The sequence below is a fragment of the Delphinapterus leucas genome, chromosome 19 (genome assembly GCF_059928025.1).
Source record: "Delphinapterus leucas isolate spDelLeu-1000000601 "Yukka" chromosome 19, BTC_Dleu_Yukka2, whole genome shotgun sequence".
Classification (NCBI taxonomy): Eukaryota; Metazoa; Chordata; class Mammalia; order Artiodactyla; family Monodontidae; genus Delphinapterus; species Delphinapterus leucas.
Genome location: NC_143147.1, coordinates 27,769,240 through 27,786,771, shown reverse-complemented (window position 1 = coordinate 27,786,771; position 17,532 = coordinate 27,769,240). Strand labels below are relative to the sequence as shown.

Sequence of the window (17,532 nt, the reverse complement as noted above, 5' to 3'; positions counted from 1 at the left end):
AGAAGGATGATGGTGGAAGAAATGTCTACTCTGTAAACAATGAAGTAAACTGTAGCCAGCTCTTGTCTGTACTATGTTAATTGTTTAATGGTGTATAACTTCAGGATGCTTCATAAGACATCTGAGTGATCGCTGAGTTACGCAACTTATTTTATTTCTGTATATATTTAAATACATTTTAGAGGCAGGCAAGATAATAGAACATGAATAGCTAGTTGCTTTTTTCTCTGTTTCTTCTGTGTGGTATGTCTTGCCAATCATTTTTTTCCCTCCAATAGGTTGTGTGGTTCCAGGAGCGGGTGCAGTTGAAGTGGCAATAGCTGAAGCTCTAGTTACATACAAGCACAGTATAAAAGGAGCTCGTCTTGGAGTCCAAGCTTTTGCTGATGCTTTACTCATTATCCCTAAGGTAGAACTATCCTAATGACCAAAGAACAACTGTTTAGACAAAAGGTGTCTAATTAATTTTAAATTGCCCATTTTATGTATAACAGTAGAGTAGAAAGATAGGTATTTGTATTTCCCTACACAGTTTTAAGATATTATATAGCTAAAGCAGGGAAGTTTTTAGGATAACAGCTCTGAATTCTTGTAGGAGTTTCATGAAATGGCTAAATTATCACTTTGCTTCCGTTTCTGAGCTCCAAAAGTTGAAGTAACTCCAAAAATTTCCTTCAAAAATGGTTCATGATTAATCATAATGAAGAAGTGTAGAACGTAAAATTTAATTAGATTTTGAGTAGACCTTTATTATGTTGGTGGTATCCAAAGTATTAGCACTTTAAATTATGGGAAGTGAGAACTTCAGGCTTGCATTTGTCATTGTCATTATAATTCCTAGAAAAGGAGAGAAACCAGTTTTTTTCCATGTATCAACAGAAGGACAGAGAACTACCATTTGTTTCCTTTGCCTTAATCTGATTGTGAACTACTTGGAAACACAGAGAACTCTTTCAAATATACTATTACCATGAATTAAAACATTACTAACAATGCTAGCAAAGTCTCTGATAGTTGCTTTAAAATTATTAATAATTTGTTGAATCTTTGTGCATTGGATATCCATTTTTTTCTTCCCCTGAAGAGGCAAAGTCATTAACGATCCTATAGTTGACAAATATTGGTAAATCTGGTAGACATTTGGTGGTACCTTTTCACTCATCAGCTGTTGGTTTAGGACCACTTGGAAATAAACCTCGCTTGGAGTGCAGGTTATCTCCATCCCTGTTGCCACAGGTCATAACTCTCCTCATGTGAATGAGGGGCACAGATATAATGCAGATAGGCAGATTTAACAAGTGCCCAGGAAAAACCAGAAAACATGTGGCTAGAGGGACTAAGCAAACAAGAATACCATTCTACTTCCTTCCATTTTAAAAAAAATCTTTTGCAAGGAGGTGTTACCGGAGAGGGACCCCTTCGGGGACCCTTGTCTAACACTCGGAAATGAATTGTCCGAGGAGACACACATACTGATAAAGCAAAAGACTTGGGTGCTCGAGCAGAGAACAGCAGGGTAAGGGAACCCAGGAGAGCTGCTCTGCCTCGTGGCTTGCACTCTCAGGTTTTATGGTGCTGGAGTTGGTTTCCAGGTTGTCTCTGGCTAATCATCTTGCTTGTGCCATATTTGGCCCGACTCAAGAACCTTCCTGGTGGGCGTGCACATCTCTCAGTCAAGATGGATTCCAGCATGAGGATTTCTGGGAGGTTGTCAGGACATATTATGGGCTGGTGTCTCCTCCCTCTTTTTGGCCCCTCCCAAATTCTTCTGGTTGGTTTTGGAGGCACCTTGTCAGTTCAGTGTTCCTTATCAGGACCTCCTGTTGTGAGACAACTTATGCAAACGGTGGTTTCAGTCCACGGTTCCCTAACAGAGGGAAATTAATGTAGCAGGGTGGGGTGGGGAAACTCTAATTAGTCTTCGTCAGAATTTAGTGTGATGTACATAGGGAAAATGTTTAAATATAAAAGTTACTAGGTACATGAAATAACTTGATTTAGATTAAGAATGGAATTCTTCAAAAGGAGATGATTACTATATTATGGATGTGTTTTCATAAGACTGGAGAGCAGTGCCTTATTTTTTATATCTGATATTTAAACATATATGAAGGAATTCCATACATATATTTATTATTATTTTTTATTCCTAAAGGTTCTTGCTCAGAATTCTGGATATGACCTGCAGGAAACACTAGTGAAAGTTCAGGTTGAGCATTCAGAATCAAAACAACCTGTTGAAAAAAAAAACAAAAACAACCTGTTGGCATAGATTTGAATACAGGTAAGAAAGTAAAGAAAAATCAGCTGCTTAATAAAAAAAGAGGTTATACTACAGTGACCCAGAACTTAAGTAAGGGGGTGGAGGTTTGGATGGCTTTTTTTTTTTTTTTTTTTTTGCGGTACGTGGACCTCTCACTGTTGTGGCCTCTCCCGTTGCGGAGCACAGGCTCCGGACGCGCAGGCTCAGCGGCCATGGCTCACGGGCCCAGCCACTCCACGGCACGTGGGATCTTCCCGGACCGGGGCACGAACCCGCGTCCCCTGCATTGGCAGGCGGACTCTCAACCACTGCGCCACCAGGGAAGCCCTGGATGACGTTTATATTTAAATTTTGGGTGCCTTTGTTTTACTTTTGAACTTCTTAGAAGCAAGTATTCATTCACTTAAGAAATAGTTATTGAGTGCTTGTTATTTGACTCGGGATTCACACAGAACAAAACAAAGACCCTTCCCTTGTGAGCTTATGTTGTAGCAGGGAAAGATAGGCAGTAAATAATAACCTTAATAAATAAGTTCCTTTAACATTTTTAAAGGTAATAAATTCTGTGAAAAAAATAAAGGGACAGTGTAAGGATGATTGTGAATGCTAGCACAGGAGTGTGGGGAGGGGGTTTCAATGGGAAGAGGGTGGTCAGGATAGGCCTCATTGAGAATATCTGTTGAACAAAATCAACGAAAGTTCCACGTGGGAACTAGGGAAAGAATGTCCTAGGCAGAGGGAACAGCTAGTGGAAAAGCCACTGTCTGGTGTTTTCGAGGAGGAGGGAGATGAGAGAGGTAATAGAAGGTCAGATCACGCGAGGGCGTGTGGGCCAGTGTATAGAGTTTGACTTTTTCTGTGGTGGAATAGGGAGCAATTTTGAACAGAGGTGTGACATGGTCTAAATATGTTTAAAAGGATCACTCTTGCTACTCTGTGGAGAGTAGTCAACTGAACAACTGGAAGGAATTGCCATTGGAATTGCCATTAACTGCATTGGAGAAGACTGTGGGTAGAGCATGTTGTGGTGGCCGGAGGTCAGCATTGAGTTTTGGCAAAGTTAAGTTTGAAGTATCTGGAGACTTTAAAATAGACAGTTGGATGTACAAGTCTGAAGCTCAGGAAAGTGGTCCGGCTTGGAGATAAAAACCTGAGAGTCGTCAGAGTGTATATGCTTTAAATCTAGAAGATTGGATGAGATCATCTAGGGAGTGAGCGTAGAGAGAGAAGAATGCAGGACTGAGCCTTTGGGTACTCTAACATTAAGAGCTCAGGAGGAAGAGGAAGAACCAGCAAAGTAGACAGAAAAGGAACCACTAGTGCAAAAGAAAAAAACCAGGCAAGTGTGATGTCCTGGAAGACAAGTGAAGAAAGAGCGGTTGGGAGGGTGTGATCAGCTGTGTTAGTTAAGTGCTGCTGATAGATGAGGTCTGAGAATTGACCTTTGGATTTGATACCATGGAGGTCATTGGTGACCTTGATAATAGTAATTTTGGTGGTATATTAAATATTTTTAGAATATACAGCCAATATTAACAGAATATATCAAGATTGTATTGAAATAGTTTGTTTTTCCTTTGCAGGTGAGCCAATGGTAGCAGCAGATGCAGGAGTTTGGGATAATTATTTTGTGAAAAACCAACTTCTTCACTCTTGGTAAGTTTGTATTAATAAAAAGAGAAAGACTTTTAAGGACATAATTGATAACATTAAGATTTTTCTATTATTTTTGCCTGCTACAGTGGAAAATGGCTAAGTATGAAAAGGCATGGTATCCAGTTATTAAGACTAGCTTCTGTCATTTTACAGTCCCTTTTAGATTTTAGTTCTATCAGTGTAAGTTATGGGAAATGTTAATCTTACTGTTTATTTGAGGGAGAAGGGAAAGAAGGACATTTACTGAAATAGTACCACATGCATAGTGGGAAAAAGATCAAATGATGTACTAAAAATGAGCTCAGTTTTGCTGGAATATAAAATTAGGCTTCTACTTTATCAGCAAATGAGTTGAAATTATAATGCAAGGGGTGATGTTTGTATTTATAATAGCTATGTCTTATCTCACACCAACATCATTGCAGAACAAAGTGTCATTAGTAGCTGAAGATTTCTGGGGGGGAAAGATAAGAGTGGACTGGTAAGCTTTACTCACCCTGTCATCTTTTCCCTCAGCACAGTGATTGCCACCAACATTCTCCTGGTTGATGAAATTATGCAAGCTGGTATGTCTTCTCTCAAAGGGTGATTGAGTTCAAAATCAACTCTTCTAGAAGCTGAGACTTAGCACATCTTACATCCAACTACCATTACAGAGCCTGAGCCATTCTTAATTTTTACACAATAAATGCAGTTTGTATTTGGTGGTCTTATAAGTCTCAGAAGTATTTCATCAAGGTATAAAGAACACAAGAAATACTTTCACAGCAAATAATATTAATGAAAGTATTTTTCCCTCGAAGTTCTAACTCCCTACCCTTTACTGTATGTGTGATATTATGATATAATAAGAAATATATATTTGGCCTATTTTATTTTATTTTATTATTTTTGGCTGCGTTGGGTCTTTGTTACTGCTCGTGCACTTTCTCTAGTTGCGGCAAGTGGGGACTACTCTTCGTTGCGGTGCACAGGCTTCTCATTGCGGTGGCTTCTCTTGTTGCGGAGCATGGGCTCTAGGACGCACGGGCTTCAGTAGTTATGGTGCGTGGGCTCAGTAGTTGTGGCACATGGGCTCAGTTGCTCCATGGCATGGGGAATATTCCTGGACCAGGGATCAAATCTGTGTCCCCTGCACTGGCAGGTGGACTCTTAACCTCTGTGCCACTAGGGAAGTCCTATATTTGGTCTTTATCCCCAGTTCCTGGCACAAGATCTGCTAAAACCTTTGTAATTTCCTGAGCAATAGGGGTGACAGGAACATTTTTTATTATAATATTTAGTCTTGGTCCTGGTTCCTGACATAAGATCTTTTAAGACCCTTGAAATCTCTGGAATTAACGAGTATCTTTTTGTATGCTAATGAGGTAACTCTTGATGGGCCACTAGATAGCTTCAGGTTGGGGGCTAGTCTCCAGAGGAACCAACCATGTGATTAGAGGGTTAGAACTTTAAGCCTCCCCGCCCTGGGACGGAAGGAAAAGGGTATGGAGACTGAGTTACTAATCAGTTATACCTACATGATGAAGCCTCCATAAAAAAATTCCTAAACTATGGGGTTTGGAGAGCCTCCAGGTTGGTGAACATATATCCATGTGCCAGGAGGGTGGTGGACTCCAACTCCATGGAGACCGAAACTCTTATACTCAGGACTCTTATCGCCCTGTATACCTCTGCATCTGGCTGTTTATTTATATTCTTTATAATATCCTTTATAATAAACTGGTAAATGTAAGTAAGTGTTTCCCCGAGTTCTGTGAGCTGGTATAGCAAATTATCAAACATGAGGAGGGGGGTCATGGGAACAGAAGTTGGACAGAAGTGTGGGTAACATGGGGACCCACCACTTGTTCATTGGCGTCTGAAGTGGAGGACAGTCTTGTGGAACTGAGCCTGTGGGGCTCAGTTCTGTGGGGTCTACGCTAACTCCCAGTAGTTAGTGTCAGAATTGAATTGTAGGACACCCAGTTGTGTCTGGAGAGTTGGAGAATTGGTTGGTGTGGGAAAATCCCCACACATTTGATATTAAAAGATTGTGAGTAGAGGAAACAATTTTCCTTTAGTATGCTATTGCAGTTTTCATAAAATAGAATCTGTTGTGATTCTTAGATGTTTTGGGGCAACTTTAAAAAAATATATATTTACTTATTTATTTGGTTGCCCCGGGTCTTAGCTGTGGCTTGCGGGCTCCTTAGTTGTGGCATGCGAACTCTTAGTTGCAGCTTGCATGTGGGATCTAGTTCCCTGACTAGGGATCGAACCCAGGCCCCCTGCATTGGGAGCTCAGAGTCTTAACCACTGTGCCGCCTGGGAAGTCCCTTGGGCAACTTTTAATGAACAAAATACGGAGCACAGGTTTTAGAGTACCCAAGTCAATTTCCAATTTATCAGTGGGTATAAATGTAACGGGGCAAAATGTTTTATTCTCTCAAAATGCCTTTAGTAACTTCTTGCTGCCACTCTTTTCTCTAATAAATATGGCATCACTTTGTTAGTATAGCTTTGTTTCACTGATACCTGACAGTTTATTTTGAATATAGTTTATTTTATTTTACCTGGCTCTTTCTTATACATGATTAGCAATTTACACTACTGTGCTAACTCTGGTAGTTCTCTGACTGGATGATTAGATAGAACAGGTCTCATCTGGAAAGGCTGGGATTGTTGGCACCAACACTGAGAAATAATTTTTTTTGGCTTTGAATGCTGCTATTCTATATCAGTATTATAGCAATATCTTTCTTATTCAAAACACTAATCTATTGTACTTTTTATTATTATTAAGCTCCTTGTAGTTAACTTCTGTCCATGGAAGCAAGTTGATGAGATTAAAACATGGCAAGTGCATTAATAGAACCTTGGCCTGCTGGTGCATGTGGGGCAAAGTTCATTTAACCATTTAATGCCTTAGTTGAAAGCCTATAGTTTTTTTCTTTTTTTTTACGGTATGCGGGCCTCTCACTGTTGTGGCCTCTCCCGCTGCGGAGCACAGGCTCCGGACGTGCAGGGTCAGCGGCCATGGCCCACGGGCCCAGCCGCTCCGGGGCATGTGGGATCCTCCCGGACTGGGGCACGAACCCGCATCCCCCGCATTGGCAGGCGGACTCTCAACCACTGCGCCACCAGGGAAGCCCAAAAGCCTATAGTTTTATAGTTTGTTTTTTTTTTTCCCATTTAATGTGTTGTCACCATCTTGCCAAGTTAATAACTACACTTCTGAACTATAATTTTTTCGTGGTTATGTGACATTTCATTGTGTGGCTGTTCTGCAATTTGTTTAGCTAATTCTGTTTTCAGTTTTTCCCCATTATAAACAAACATCTTTTTTAGACTCTGTCCTTATTTTATAGGATAGGGCTTTAAAAATGGGTATATCATGCATATTCCCAGACCTTTTCTATGTAAAATGTTTAAATTGTGAAATACTTAAAATATACTGAAAGGACAGAAAAAATATAATAAACACCTTTGTACCCTCCACCTAGCTTTAAAAAATAGTAAAGTTTTGTCATGTTTGCTTCAGATTTTCTGTAAAGAAATAAGAAAGTATGGATGTTGTTAAATTGCCACTGTCCCTTACCTCCTCCTTATCAGATGCTTTTCCCACCCTTTCTCCTTAGAAAAAGGACTACCTAGAGATATTCTTTGATTTTTTTAAATAAATTTATTTATTTACGTATTTATTTATTTATTTTTGGCTGCGTTGGGTCTTCGTTGCTGCGCGTGGGCTTTCTCTAGTTGCAGAGAGCGGGGGCTACTCTTCATTGCGGTGCGTGGGCTTCCCATTGCAACGGCTTCTCTTATTGGAGAGCATGGGCTCTAGGTGTGCGGGCTTCAGTAGTTGTGGCATGTGGGCTCAGTAGTTGTGGCTCGCGGGCTCTAGAGCACAGGCTCAGTAGTTGTGGTGCACAGCCTCAGTTGGCTCCGCGGCACATGGGATCTTCCCAGACCAGGGATTGAACCCGTGTCCCCTGCACTGGCAGGTGGATTCTTAATCACTGTGCCACCAGGGAAGTCCCTGAATTTTTCTTTACTTGGGTTTGTTTCTGGTTTAAATATTTTGTTCTGTTGCACTGATAATTGTTACTATATCAATACACATTGTTTTAATTCTTAGAACTTTATATAAAGTCTTGATGCATGGTAGGTTGAGTTCCCCAACCCCTTCTTTATTTTCTTCAAAATTGTTTTGGCTATTCCGAGATCTCTCTTCCCTCTTTTAGGATCAGCTTGTTGAGTTATATGTTTTGATTAGAATTTCAATGACTTTATAGATTATTTCTGGTAGAAATAGATATATATATTCCTTCCACTCATAAATATTTTATATATCACTTTATTGATATCTTAGTGCTTCAGTTTTTTTTTTACTAAATGTTTTCAATGAAGTTTTAAGTGTTTTCTATAAAAATGCATTACATGTTTGATTAAATTTATTCCTATGTTTTTTTTAGAAGCTATTATAAATACCATCTTTTATAAAAATTATATTTTTAATTGTTCATTGCTGTACTATAGACCCTCTATGGGCTTTAATATATTGGCTTTTATATTTCATAACCTTGCTGAACTCTCTTATTAGTGCAATAGTTTGTAGTTTATTTTGGATTATCTGGGTTGATAATAACAGGTTAGTTCTTTCTTCTTTTCCACTCCTTGTACTATCTCTAGTATTTTCCTGTTTTATTGAGCTGCCTAAGACCTTTTTAATTAATTAATTAATTTATTTATTTATGGCTGTGTTGGATCTCTGTTGCTGCGCGTGGGCTTTCTGTAGTTGTGGCGAGCGGGGGCTACTCTTCGTTGCGGTGCTCGAGCCTCTCATTGCGGTGGCTTCTCTTGCTGGTGGAGCATGGGCTCTAGGTGCGCGGGCTTCAGTAACTGTGGCTCACAGGCTCTAGAGCGCAGGCTCAGTAGTTGTGTCGCATGGGCCCAGTTGCTCTGTGGCATGTGGGATCTTCCCAGACCACTGCCCCACCAGGGAAGCCCCTGCCTAAGACCTTTTGTAGAATATTGGATGGAAGCAATGATAGCAGTCACGTTTATTCCTGTTCTTGCCTTTAAAGAGGATGTTTTTAGCATTTTACCATTCTTTTGTTTGTTTTTACTGTGGAATCTTGGCAGGTAGTCAGCTGTATACGGTTAAGTCTGTTCCTTTGTATTTCTGTTTTGCTAAGAGGTTTTTAAAAAAATTTATGATTGTTGAATTTTATCAAATGCTTTTCTGCATGCTTTGAGTTTTTTTCTTTAATGTGTTAATGTGGTTACCTACTTTAATACGTTTTCTAATGTTAAACTATTCTCGTATTCCTGAAATAAATCTTCTTTGATTGTGAAATACCATGTTTGTTGATTCTGAGGTGCAGATTTTTTACATTTTCACATTTCTGTAAGTAGAATATGTTTTACAGTCAATGGCATCTTCTAATTGCTCTTGCTTGAACTTGGTTACCTGTGATTCCTTAGCGTTTTAGTTAACAGCCATTTAAGGACCCTTTGAGGAAGAAATAGGAGTCTTGATTGTTGCTGAAAACTTTCTGTTGTTAACTTCTGGTAAAGTAAGAACATTTCAGCAGCAAAACTTTCCGATTATGTGTCAGTGGCGTAGAAGAAAATGCCAGAGAGAATAGTAGAAACTATTTCTTGAAATGTTACATACTACCACCTCTTGATGGCAAGAATAAATATCAAAGACTCTGAATTGTAAGGTGATTTAGAAGAGTTGGACTCCAATATGAAGATCTTAACGTTATTTATTTTGCTTATATTTTCCTCATTTTGAACGTCTAAGAATGATAAATGATAAAAGTAAGTGTAACTAAGTCTGAAAACTCCTTCAGTGGGTATAAAATAAAATGTGTGAGTGATAAGAAAGCATTATGCTATGACTGAAATGACAGGATTTTTGTTTCTTAGTATAAAAGTAATGGTGTGTCTTACAATCAGTGACATTTTTGATTTGATGAAATATTGTATTAACTCTTTTTGCTGGACTTGAGGCTAATATTTATTTAGGTTTTTGTAAGTATTCATAAGCAGGATTGGTCCATAATTTTACTTGTTCACTATCCAATTTTGGTATCAATGACATAGTAGGCTCATAAAATGAGTTGGGGAATTACTCTTCTTTTTCTTTTCTTTGGAACAATTTGAGTCAGTAAGATGGAGGGTTATCTCTTTCGTTTTTTTTTTTTTTTTTGCGTACACGGTCCTCACTGTTGTGGCCTCTCGCATTGCGGAGCACAGGCTCCGGACGCGCAGGCTCAGCGGCCATGGCTTACGGGCCCAGCCGCTCCGCGGCATGTGGGATCTTCCCGGACCGGGGCACGAACCCGCATCCCCTGCATCAGCAGGCGGACTCTCAACCACTGTGCCACCAGGGAAGCCCGAGGGTTATCTCTTTCTTGACAGCTTGGTCTTGGCCTAGTAGTTTTTTAAAAGGGAGGGATGGATTTTCAATTACTGATAAAATTTTCTTCATTGATTTAGGTCTTGAGTTTTCTATTTCCTTTTGAGATTGTTTTCATAATTTATATTTTTATGGAAACCTTGTATAAAATGGTGCTTTTACCCTTAGAGCTTTATTTTGTTGTGTATTATTCTAGAGATGCGATCTCTTTTTGGTATGGTGGGGCTGGGTGGGTGGGGGTTGAGAGAGGATAATATTTTTCTAGTATCCATTTATTTTCTTTGCTTTTATTTATTTAAAAATATATTTATTAAGAATATATTTATTAATTGACGTATAGTTGACTTTTAAAAAAAATTATTTATTTTAATTGAAGTACTTTCTTTGTTTTTAGAAGTATGTCTCTAAAAATAGCCTATAGCTAGATTTTTATTATTTTTAAAAATTCAGTCTGACATTTCTTTTAACTGGCAAGCTAATATTTTATGATTACTGATACATTAGATTTACTTCTACCATATAATTTTGATACTTCCTGTTTATCCTTTTTTATGCTTTTTTTCCTTTACTGCCTTCTATTGGATTGACGCAATTTTTAAATTTAGTTTATCACCCCTCTTTTCCCTCTGCTAGTTTGGAAATGATACATCTTATTTATTACTTTAAAAATTTTAACTTGCTTACTTAGTTAATAACTCTGCTCCCCCACAACAATACAGAGTCCTTAAAACATTTTAAATATAGTCATCCCCTCTTGTTTTTTTTTTTAAATTTATTTTATTTTACTTATTTTTAATTTTTGGCTGCATTGGGTCTTCTTTGCTGCACACGGGGTTTTCTCTGGTTGCAGCGAGCGGGGGCTACTCTTCGTTGTGGTGTACAGGCTTCTCATTGTGGTGGCTTCTCTTGTTGGGAGCACGGGCTCTAGGCATGCAGGTTTCAGTAGTTGTGGCACAGGGGCTTAGTAGTTGTGGCTCACGGACTCTAGAGTGCAGGCTCAGTAGTTGTGGCGCATGGGCTTAGTTGTTCCATGGCATGTGAGATCTTCCTGGACCGGGGCTCAAACCCATGTCTCCTGCATTGGCAGGCGGATTCTTAACCACTGTGCCACCAGGGAAGTCTGCCTCTTGTTTTATATGTGTTCTTATTCAATATTTTAATTCCATTTTGTCTTTTAAATCCCCTAAATTAGTCATAATAATAATTATTATTATTGTTTTATACAACAGTAAAACAGTTCCTGTTTATGTTTTTCATCCTTTGTTTTAAAAACTATTTATTTAGTTAGTTATTTGGCTGTGCCAGGTCTTAGTTGCAGCATGCAGGATCTTCGTTGTGGCATGCAGGTTCTTAGTTGTGGCGTGCCGGATCTAGTTCCCTGACCAGGGATCAAACCTGGGGCCCCTGCATTGGGAGTGCAGAGTCTTAACCAATGGACCACCAGGGAAGTCCCTCCATTCATTTTTTTTAAAAAACGTAATTTTTATTTATTTAGTTATTTGGTTGCACCGGGTCTTTGGTTGCACTGGGTCTTAGTTGCAGGCTCCTTAGTTGCCGCTTGCCGGCTCCTTAGTTGTGCCACGTGAACTCTTAGTTGCAGCATGCATGTGGGATCTAGTTCCCTGACCAGGGCTTGAACCCGAGCCCCCTGCATTAGGAGCGCAGAGTCTTAACCACTGTGCCACCAGCGAAGTCCCACTCCATTAATTTTTTTTTAATAAATGTAATTATTTTCCTCTCTTTTTAAAATTTATTTTTATGTTTTTAGATGTTGGGGGTAGGAGTTTATTAATTTATTTTTGCTGTGTTGGGTCTTCGTTTCTGTGTGAGGGCTTTCTCTAGTTGTGGCAAGCGGGGGCCACTCTTCATCGCGGTGCGCGGACCTCTCACTATCATGGCCTCTCTTGTTGCGGAGCACAGGCTCTAGACGCACAGGCTCAGTAGTTGTGGCTCACGGGCCTAGCCGCTCTGCAGCATGTGGGATCCTCCCAGACCAGGGCTCGAACCCGTGTCCCCTGCATTAGCAGGCAGATTCTCAACCACTGCACCACCAGGGAAGCCCTCCATTCATTTTTAACTCATTGCTTTGTTTACCATTCTTCCTTGCAACTGTACTCTTCCAACTGGCTTCACTTTCTTTCTTTCTGTTGTATATCCTAGTCCTAGTGCAAGTCTGGTAGTAATACTCTCCGTTTTGCTTCCCTCTAAAGGTCTTCATTGCCCTCTGCTATTGAGTGGTAATTTACATATAGTATAAGCCTTTGGTGTCTGGCTTATTTCACTTAGCATAATGACTTCAAGATTCATCCTATTGTGGGAAGTGTTAGAATTTCCCTATTTTTTAATACTTAAAAATATTCCATTGTGTGTATATACCACATTTCGTTTATCTAAGTTAACCACTATTTCTCTCAGCATTTTGAAAATATTATGCTATTGTTTTCTACTTTGTATGTGCATTATATATGCTTTATAATTTCAACAGTATTGGCAAATTCCCCACCTAGGGGTTATACTAATTTGCACTACTGTCAGCAATTTATAGAGCACGGGACCTGTTTTTACCTTTTTTTTTTTTCACTTAGGTAATATAAATTCTTCACTTGCTCCTGAGCATGGTACAGACTTTGGGCTTTAATATCTTATAGGAGCCCTGAACAGAGCAAGTTTCTTTACTGCTTCACTTGGCAGGTGGGTAGAGTTTGTCTAGCATCAAGGCTCCTGTTTCATTTAGGGCCCTAGTGTCAACTCCTCCTTCAAGGAGGAGTGGCCCTGTTTCTGTGTGGGCATTAAAAGCTTGACACCTAGACCAGATCTTGTGTTTTTCCCAGGCTTCTACAGTTCACCTTCAGAATTTATCACTCTGTTTTGATTTCCTCTTGAGGAAAATCTCCCTTTCTCGCTCTTAATTTCAGCCATACAGTTTTTTTTTTCTATTTATTTTAATTGTGTAAAATATTCATGACATAAAATGTATCATTTTAACCATTTAAAGTGTACAGTTCTGTGGCATTAAGTACATTCACATTGTTGTGCAACCATCACCACCACTCATCTCCAGAACTTTATTCTTTCAAAACTGAAACTTTTAACCTATTAAACAATAATTTCCCATTCTTCTCTCCCCCCAGCCTCTGGCAGCCACCATCCTACTTTCTATTTCTATGAGTTTGACTACTCTAAGTACCTCATATGAGTAGAACCATATAGTATTTATCCTTTTGTGTCTGGCTTATTTCTCTTAGCACAATGACTTCAAGGTTCATCATGTTATAGTTTCTTTATTTTGTGGCAAGTGTTACAATTTCCTTATTTTTTAAGGCCAAATAATATTCCATTGTATGTGTATACCACATTTCATTTATCTAGTCATCTGTTGATGGGCACTTGTGTTGCTTCTACCTTTTGATTATTGTGAATTATGCTTCTATAAACCTGTGTATGTAAGTATCTCTTTGTGCCCCTCCTTTCATTTTTTTTTGATGTATACCTAGAAGTGAAATTTTTGGATAATATTGTAATCTGTGTTTAACTTTTTGAGGAACCTCCATAAATTTTACATACCTACCAGCAGTGTAGAATGGTTTCAATTTTTCTACATCTTCACCAACACTTATCATTTTCTGTTTGTGTTTTTTAAATAATAGCCATCCTAATGAGTGTGAAGTGGCCTCTCATATTGAGTATGTAGTTTTAAATATGCTTCATTTTATCTGGCAATTTTCTGTGTTTGTGAATTGAGGGTGAGGTGGAGGGTCGTTCACATTGGCTAAATCTGCTATTTGCTACAACTGCCAGACCTGCGTTTTTTGTTGTTGTTGTTTTTTTTTTTTGCGGTACGCAGGCCTCTCACTGTTGTGGCCTCTCCCGTTGCGGAGCACAGGCTCCGGACGCGCAGGCTCAGTGGCCATGGCTCACGGGCCCAGCCGCTCCGCGGCATGTGGGATCTTCCTGGACCGGGGCACGAACCCGTGTCCCCTGCATCGGCAGGCAGACTCTCAACCACTGCGCCACCAGGGAAGCCCAAGACCTATGTATTTTTAATGCAAGTTGTTTAACTAATTTTCTCTTTTGGAGAGTAGCCAACTTTTGAGTACATAAAAAATTCATGACACTTCCATTAAAAATAAAAAAGACTTTATCGTAAGTTTGTTTTATAAATCTCTGTTTCACTTAAAGAATCATGAGCCAAGAACTGTTATCCCCCATCTGCCTTTCTCCTCCTAACAGTTTGTTTCCTACCCATGTATTTTTTTACAGTCCTTTCCATGACAATAACTGTTTCTTTGAGATCACTTTACTGGTGCCATCAGTATTGCTTATGTTTTGATCCTGTCTGATAGTCATACATTACTGCCTTCCCAGCCTCCCACAATACCACTGTCATTCCTGGGTTCTTGCTCTTGAACATAATTCAGTTTAATATCACTAAGTATTAAGGCCTTGTAACAATCCATTCACTCTTCCTTTACAGCTGCCCATATAATTGTCAACGAGATCTAGGGGAACAAGGGTATGATCATTAAGGATATCCCCAGCGGCTCTGTAAATAGCCTTGCTTTCCTTATCCTATGCTAAATTGAGGTCTTTAAGCTTATCAACTAGGAAATCAAGTGTCTCATGAATTAGATTTAATCTTCAGTCATACTTTGCCTGGCCAGATGTTTAGGCTATATAGGAGAGGGACAGAGATGAGAAACTAGAAGATCAGTGTTTTAGTATTTAGAAGATCACTGATTTAGTGCTTTTAGTGAAAAACAAACATATGCTGCTAAGCTATCTTTACAGGTTGCCTTGCAACACAGACTTGATTGTGGATTCTTGACTATGCTGCTCTTTAGTTATTTCATGAATATTAGCCTTTCTTTGTAAAGGAGACTTTGGGACCTGAGTTGGAGGGGCATTTACTTTACTGAGGGGCATTATGTTTGAGGACAGAGAGAGAAGGGAAGTAGCAGGGTGCTGGTATTTCCCCAGAGCCCACAGGTGGTAAGAATTGTTTTCCCATGACCTGACTTGCCACCTTCTCCATACTCAGCAGAGTCCTTGACAGTACAGAACAGAGCTGATGATAGTCACAATGAGCAATGACTGCAGTCTCCTTCCTTCTGAGACTTTCTCAACATTCTCAATTGCTTAGTCCAAGAATCAGCTGGCATAGCCCTGTGTCTGCTCATCGCCTGGGCCAGGATGGAGCCAAATGTCTTGTTGGACAAATAGCCTGTGGGCCTGAATCTGGCTCCTGTTCATACCTTGGAGATAAATCTTGATGTGGAGCTTGAGGAACAGGTTTGGGCCATATGCTTGCCTGGCAGGTGCTTCACAGAAGCTCAAGATGCATAAGGTAAGGCTTCAAAAGCAATGAGCTTCAAAGGATCTTCCCCATTGCCTGTTTCTTCTGTCGCCCTGGAGCTGTATACGAGGGCCAGTTGGTTGCACCATGTTTGTTAGTGGGAGTGCTGTTGACATCTGGGAGGCACCGATTATTGTGTTGACTGTTCTATCCACTGTAGAATGTTTCACATTCCTAGCACCTGGCCACTAATGGCTGGTACACCCCCATTCCTTGTGACAGCCAAGAATGCCCCTGCATTTCCAGGTGTCCTCTGGAAGGTGGTACCACTGAAGGAAACTTTAACTGTTCATGATCCACCCACTTGCGTATCATTGTATTCTTTGTCTTCACTAAACTTCAGCCTCAGTTAGTACTCTTTCTACCTCACCCCCAATCCAGGTCAGAGAATCTGATGGGCTATCCTGGGGGGGAGGACAGTGTTGGAAACCCCGTGGGTCATGGTGTTGTCTTGGTGAAGCAGGGTTGTGCTGGCAGCTAAGAATGCTGGCTTGGGAGCCAGAGTGCGTGGGATCATATTCCATCTCTGCCATCTATCAGCTGTGTGACCTGAGGCCAGTTACCTAACCTCAGTTTTCTCATCTTTAAAAGGGGGATAATATTTTACCTATCTTACAGGATTGTTGTGGGGATAAGTTTGTGCAAATTCCTTCACACAGTGCTTGATTCATACTTTGTGCTTAACAACTGCTTAGCTATTTTTTTTTATTACCATCAGTGGTATGCATCAGAGAAGGGTTAGGGGTGCAGTTTGTGACATACACAGAGTAAAATCAGCTAGTGCAGAATAACCCTGTAAGTGTCTGACTGTAGCCAGTGGAACTCAGTGTCAAGATTGCTTTGTCTGTAAGACCAGGATTTTGCTGCCTGGAGGCAGGTTGGTCTTGAGAGTGTGCCAGGGGGATGCCAAACGAGTGTTTGCTCTCCTGTTTCCCCTTTGGCTCACCTCAGTCTCTACCCTAGACTGTGACCAAAGAAACTTGGGCATTTTTGGCCGGGGTGGGGGGCTCACGTTGCTGAAAGGCCAGAAGGCCTGTAAAGCCATTTTCCCTACAGTGCTGGGCCCGAGCAGTGCACAGCGTGAACTGAGAGGCCTTTTCTGTCAGTCCAGATGGAGCTTTCTAGAGACACAGGCTTGACCTTCCACATCCATGTGGGTAAGCTGAAAGAGTGTGGTTTCAAGGCACCAAGAACATCCTGATACTCAATCCTCCCTACCTCCTGTGGCTAAAATGCCAACATTAGCATTGAATTCCTTTGTATTAAGCAATACCTGCTTTCTGGTTTTTTTAAAATTATTTATTTAAAGATGTTGGGGGTAGGAGTTTAGTAATTTATTTATTTTTGCTGTGTTAGGTCTTCGTTTCTGTGCAAGGGCTTTCTCTAGTTGTGGCAAGCGGGGGCCACTCTTCATCACGGTGCGTGGGCCTCTCACTATCGCGGCCTCTCTTGTTGCGGAGCACAGGCTCCAGACGCGCAGGCTCAGTAGTTGTGGCTCACGGGCCTAGTTGCTCCGCGGCATGTGGGATCCTCCCAGACCAGGGCTCGAACCCGTGTCCCCTGCATTAACAGGCAGATTCTCAACCACTGCGCCACCAGGGAAGCCCCAGGGTTTTTGTTTTAAATGCAAGTGTGCAAAAAAGGGTTAACATGGCAGGTCTGACTCCTGTCCTTTGAAAGGCCTGCTTCCGCAGTTGGTCCTTGGTTGGCATCTGGTAACTCGGATTTCAGGAGTATTCCCACTGCCCTAACATCAAAGAGTGGCTCACTGTGCCTAAACTGTCAACAATACGGCTTATTCTGAACATTTGCTTTCCTTTGGGAGTCTGGAATTTGGGTACATGTCAGGCA

General features: G+C 40.5%; 1 protein-coding gene across 1 annotated transcript in view; it reads left to right on the top strand.

The window, feature by feature from the left end:
- CCT6B (chaperonin containing TCP1 subunit 6B) overlaps positions 1-10,544 on the top strand; it is a gene marked incomplete at its 5' end in the record, with an annotated part of 29,481 nt that extends 18,937 nt beyond the window's left edge. The window contains 5 exon segments of the mRNA XM_089901792.1: positions 279-409; positions 2,156-2,251; positions 2,254-2,284; positions 3,847-3,919; positions 4,436-10,544. Of these exon segments, the coding sequence (XP_089757918.1) occupies positions 279-409; positions 2,156-2,251; positions 2,254-2,284; positions 3,847-3,919; positions 4,436-4,508 (404 nt within the window).
- Between the last annotated feature and the right edge of the window lie 6,988 nt (positions 10,545-17,532).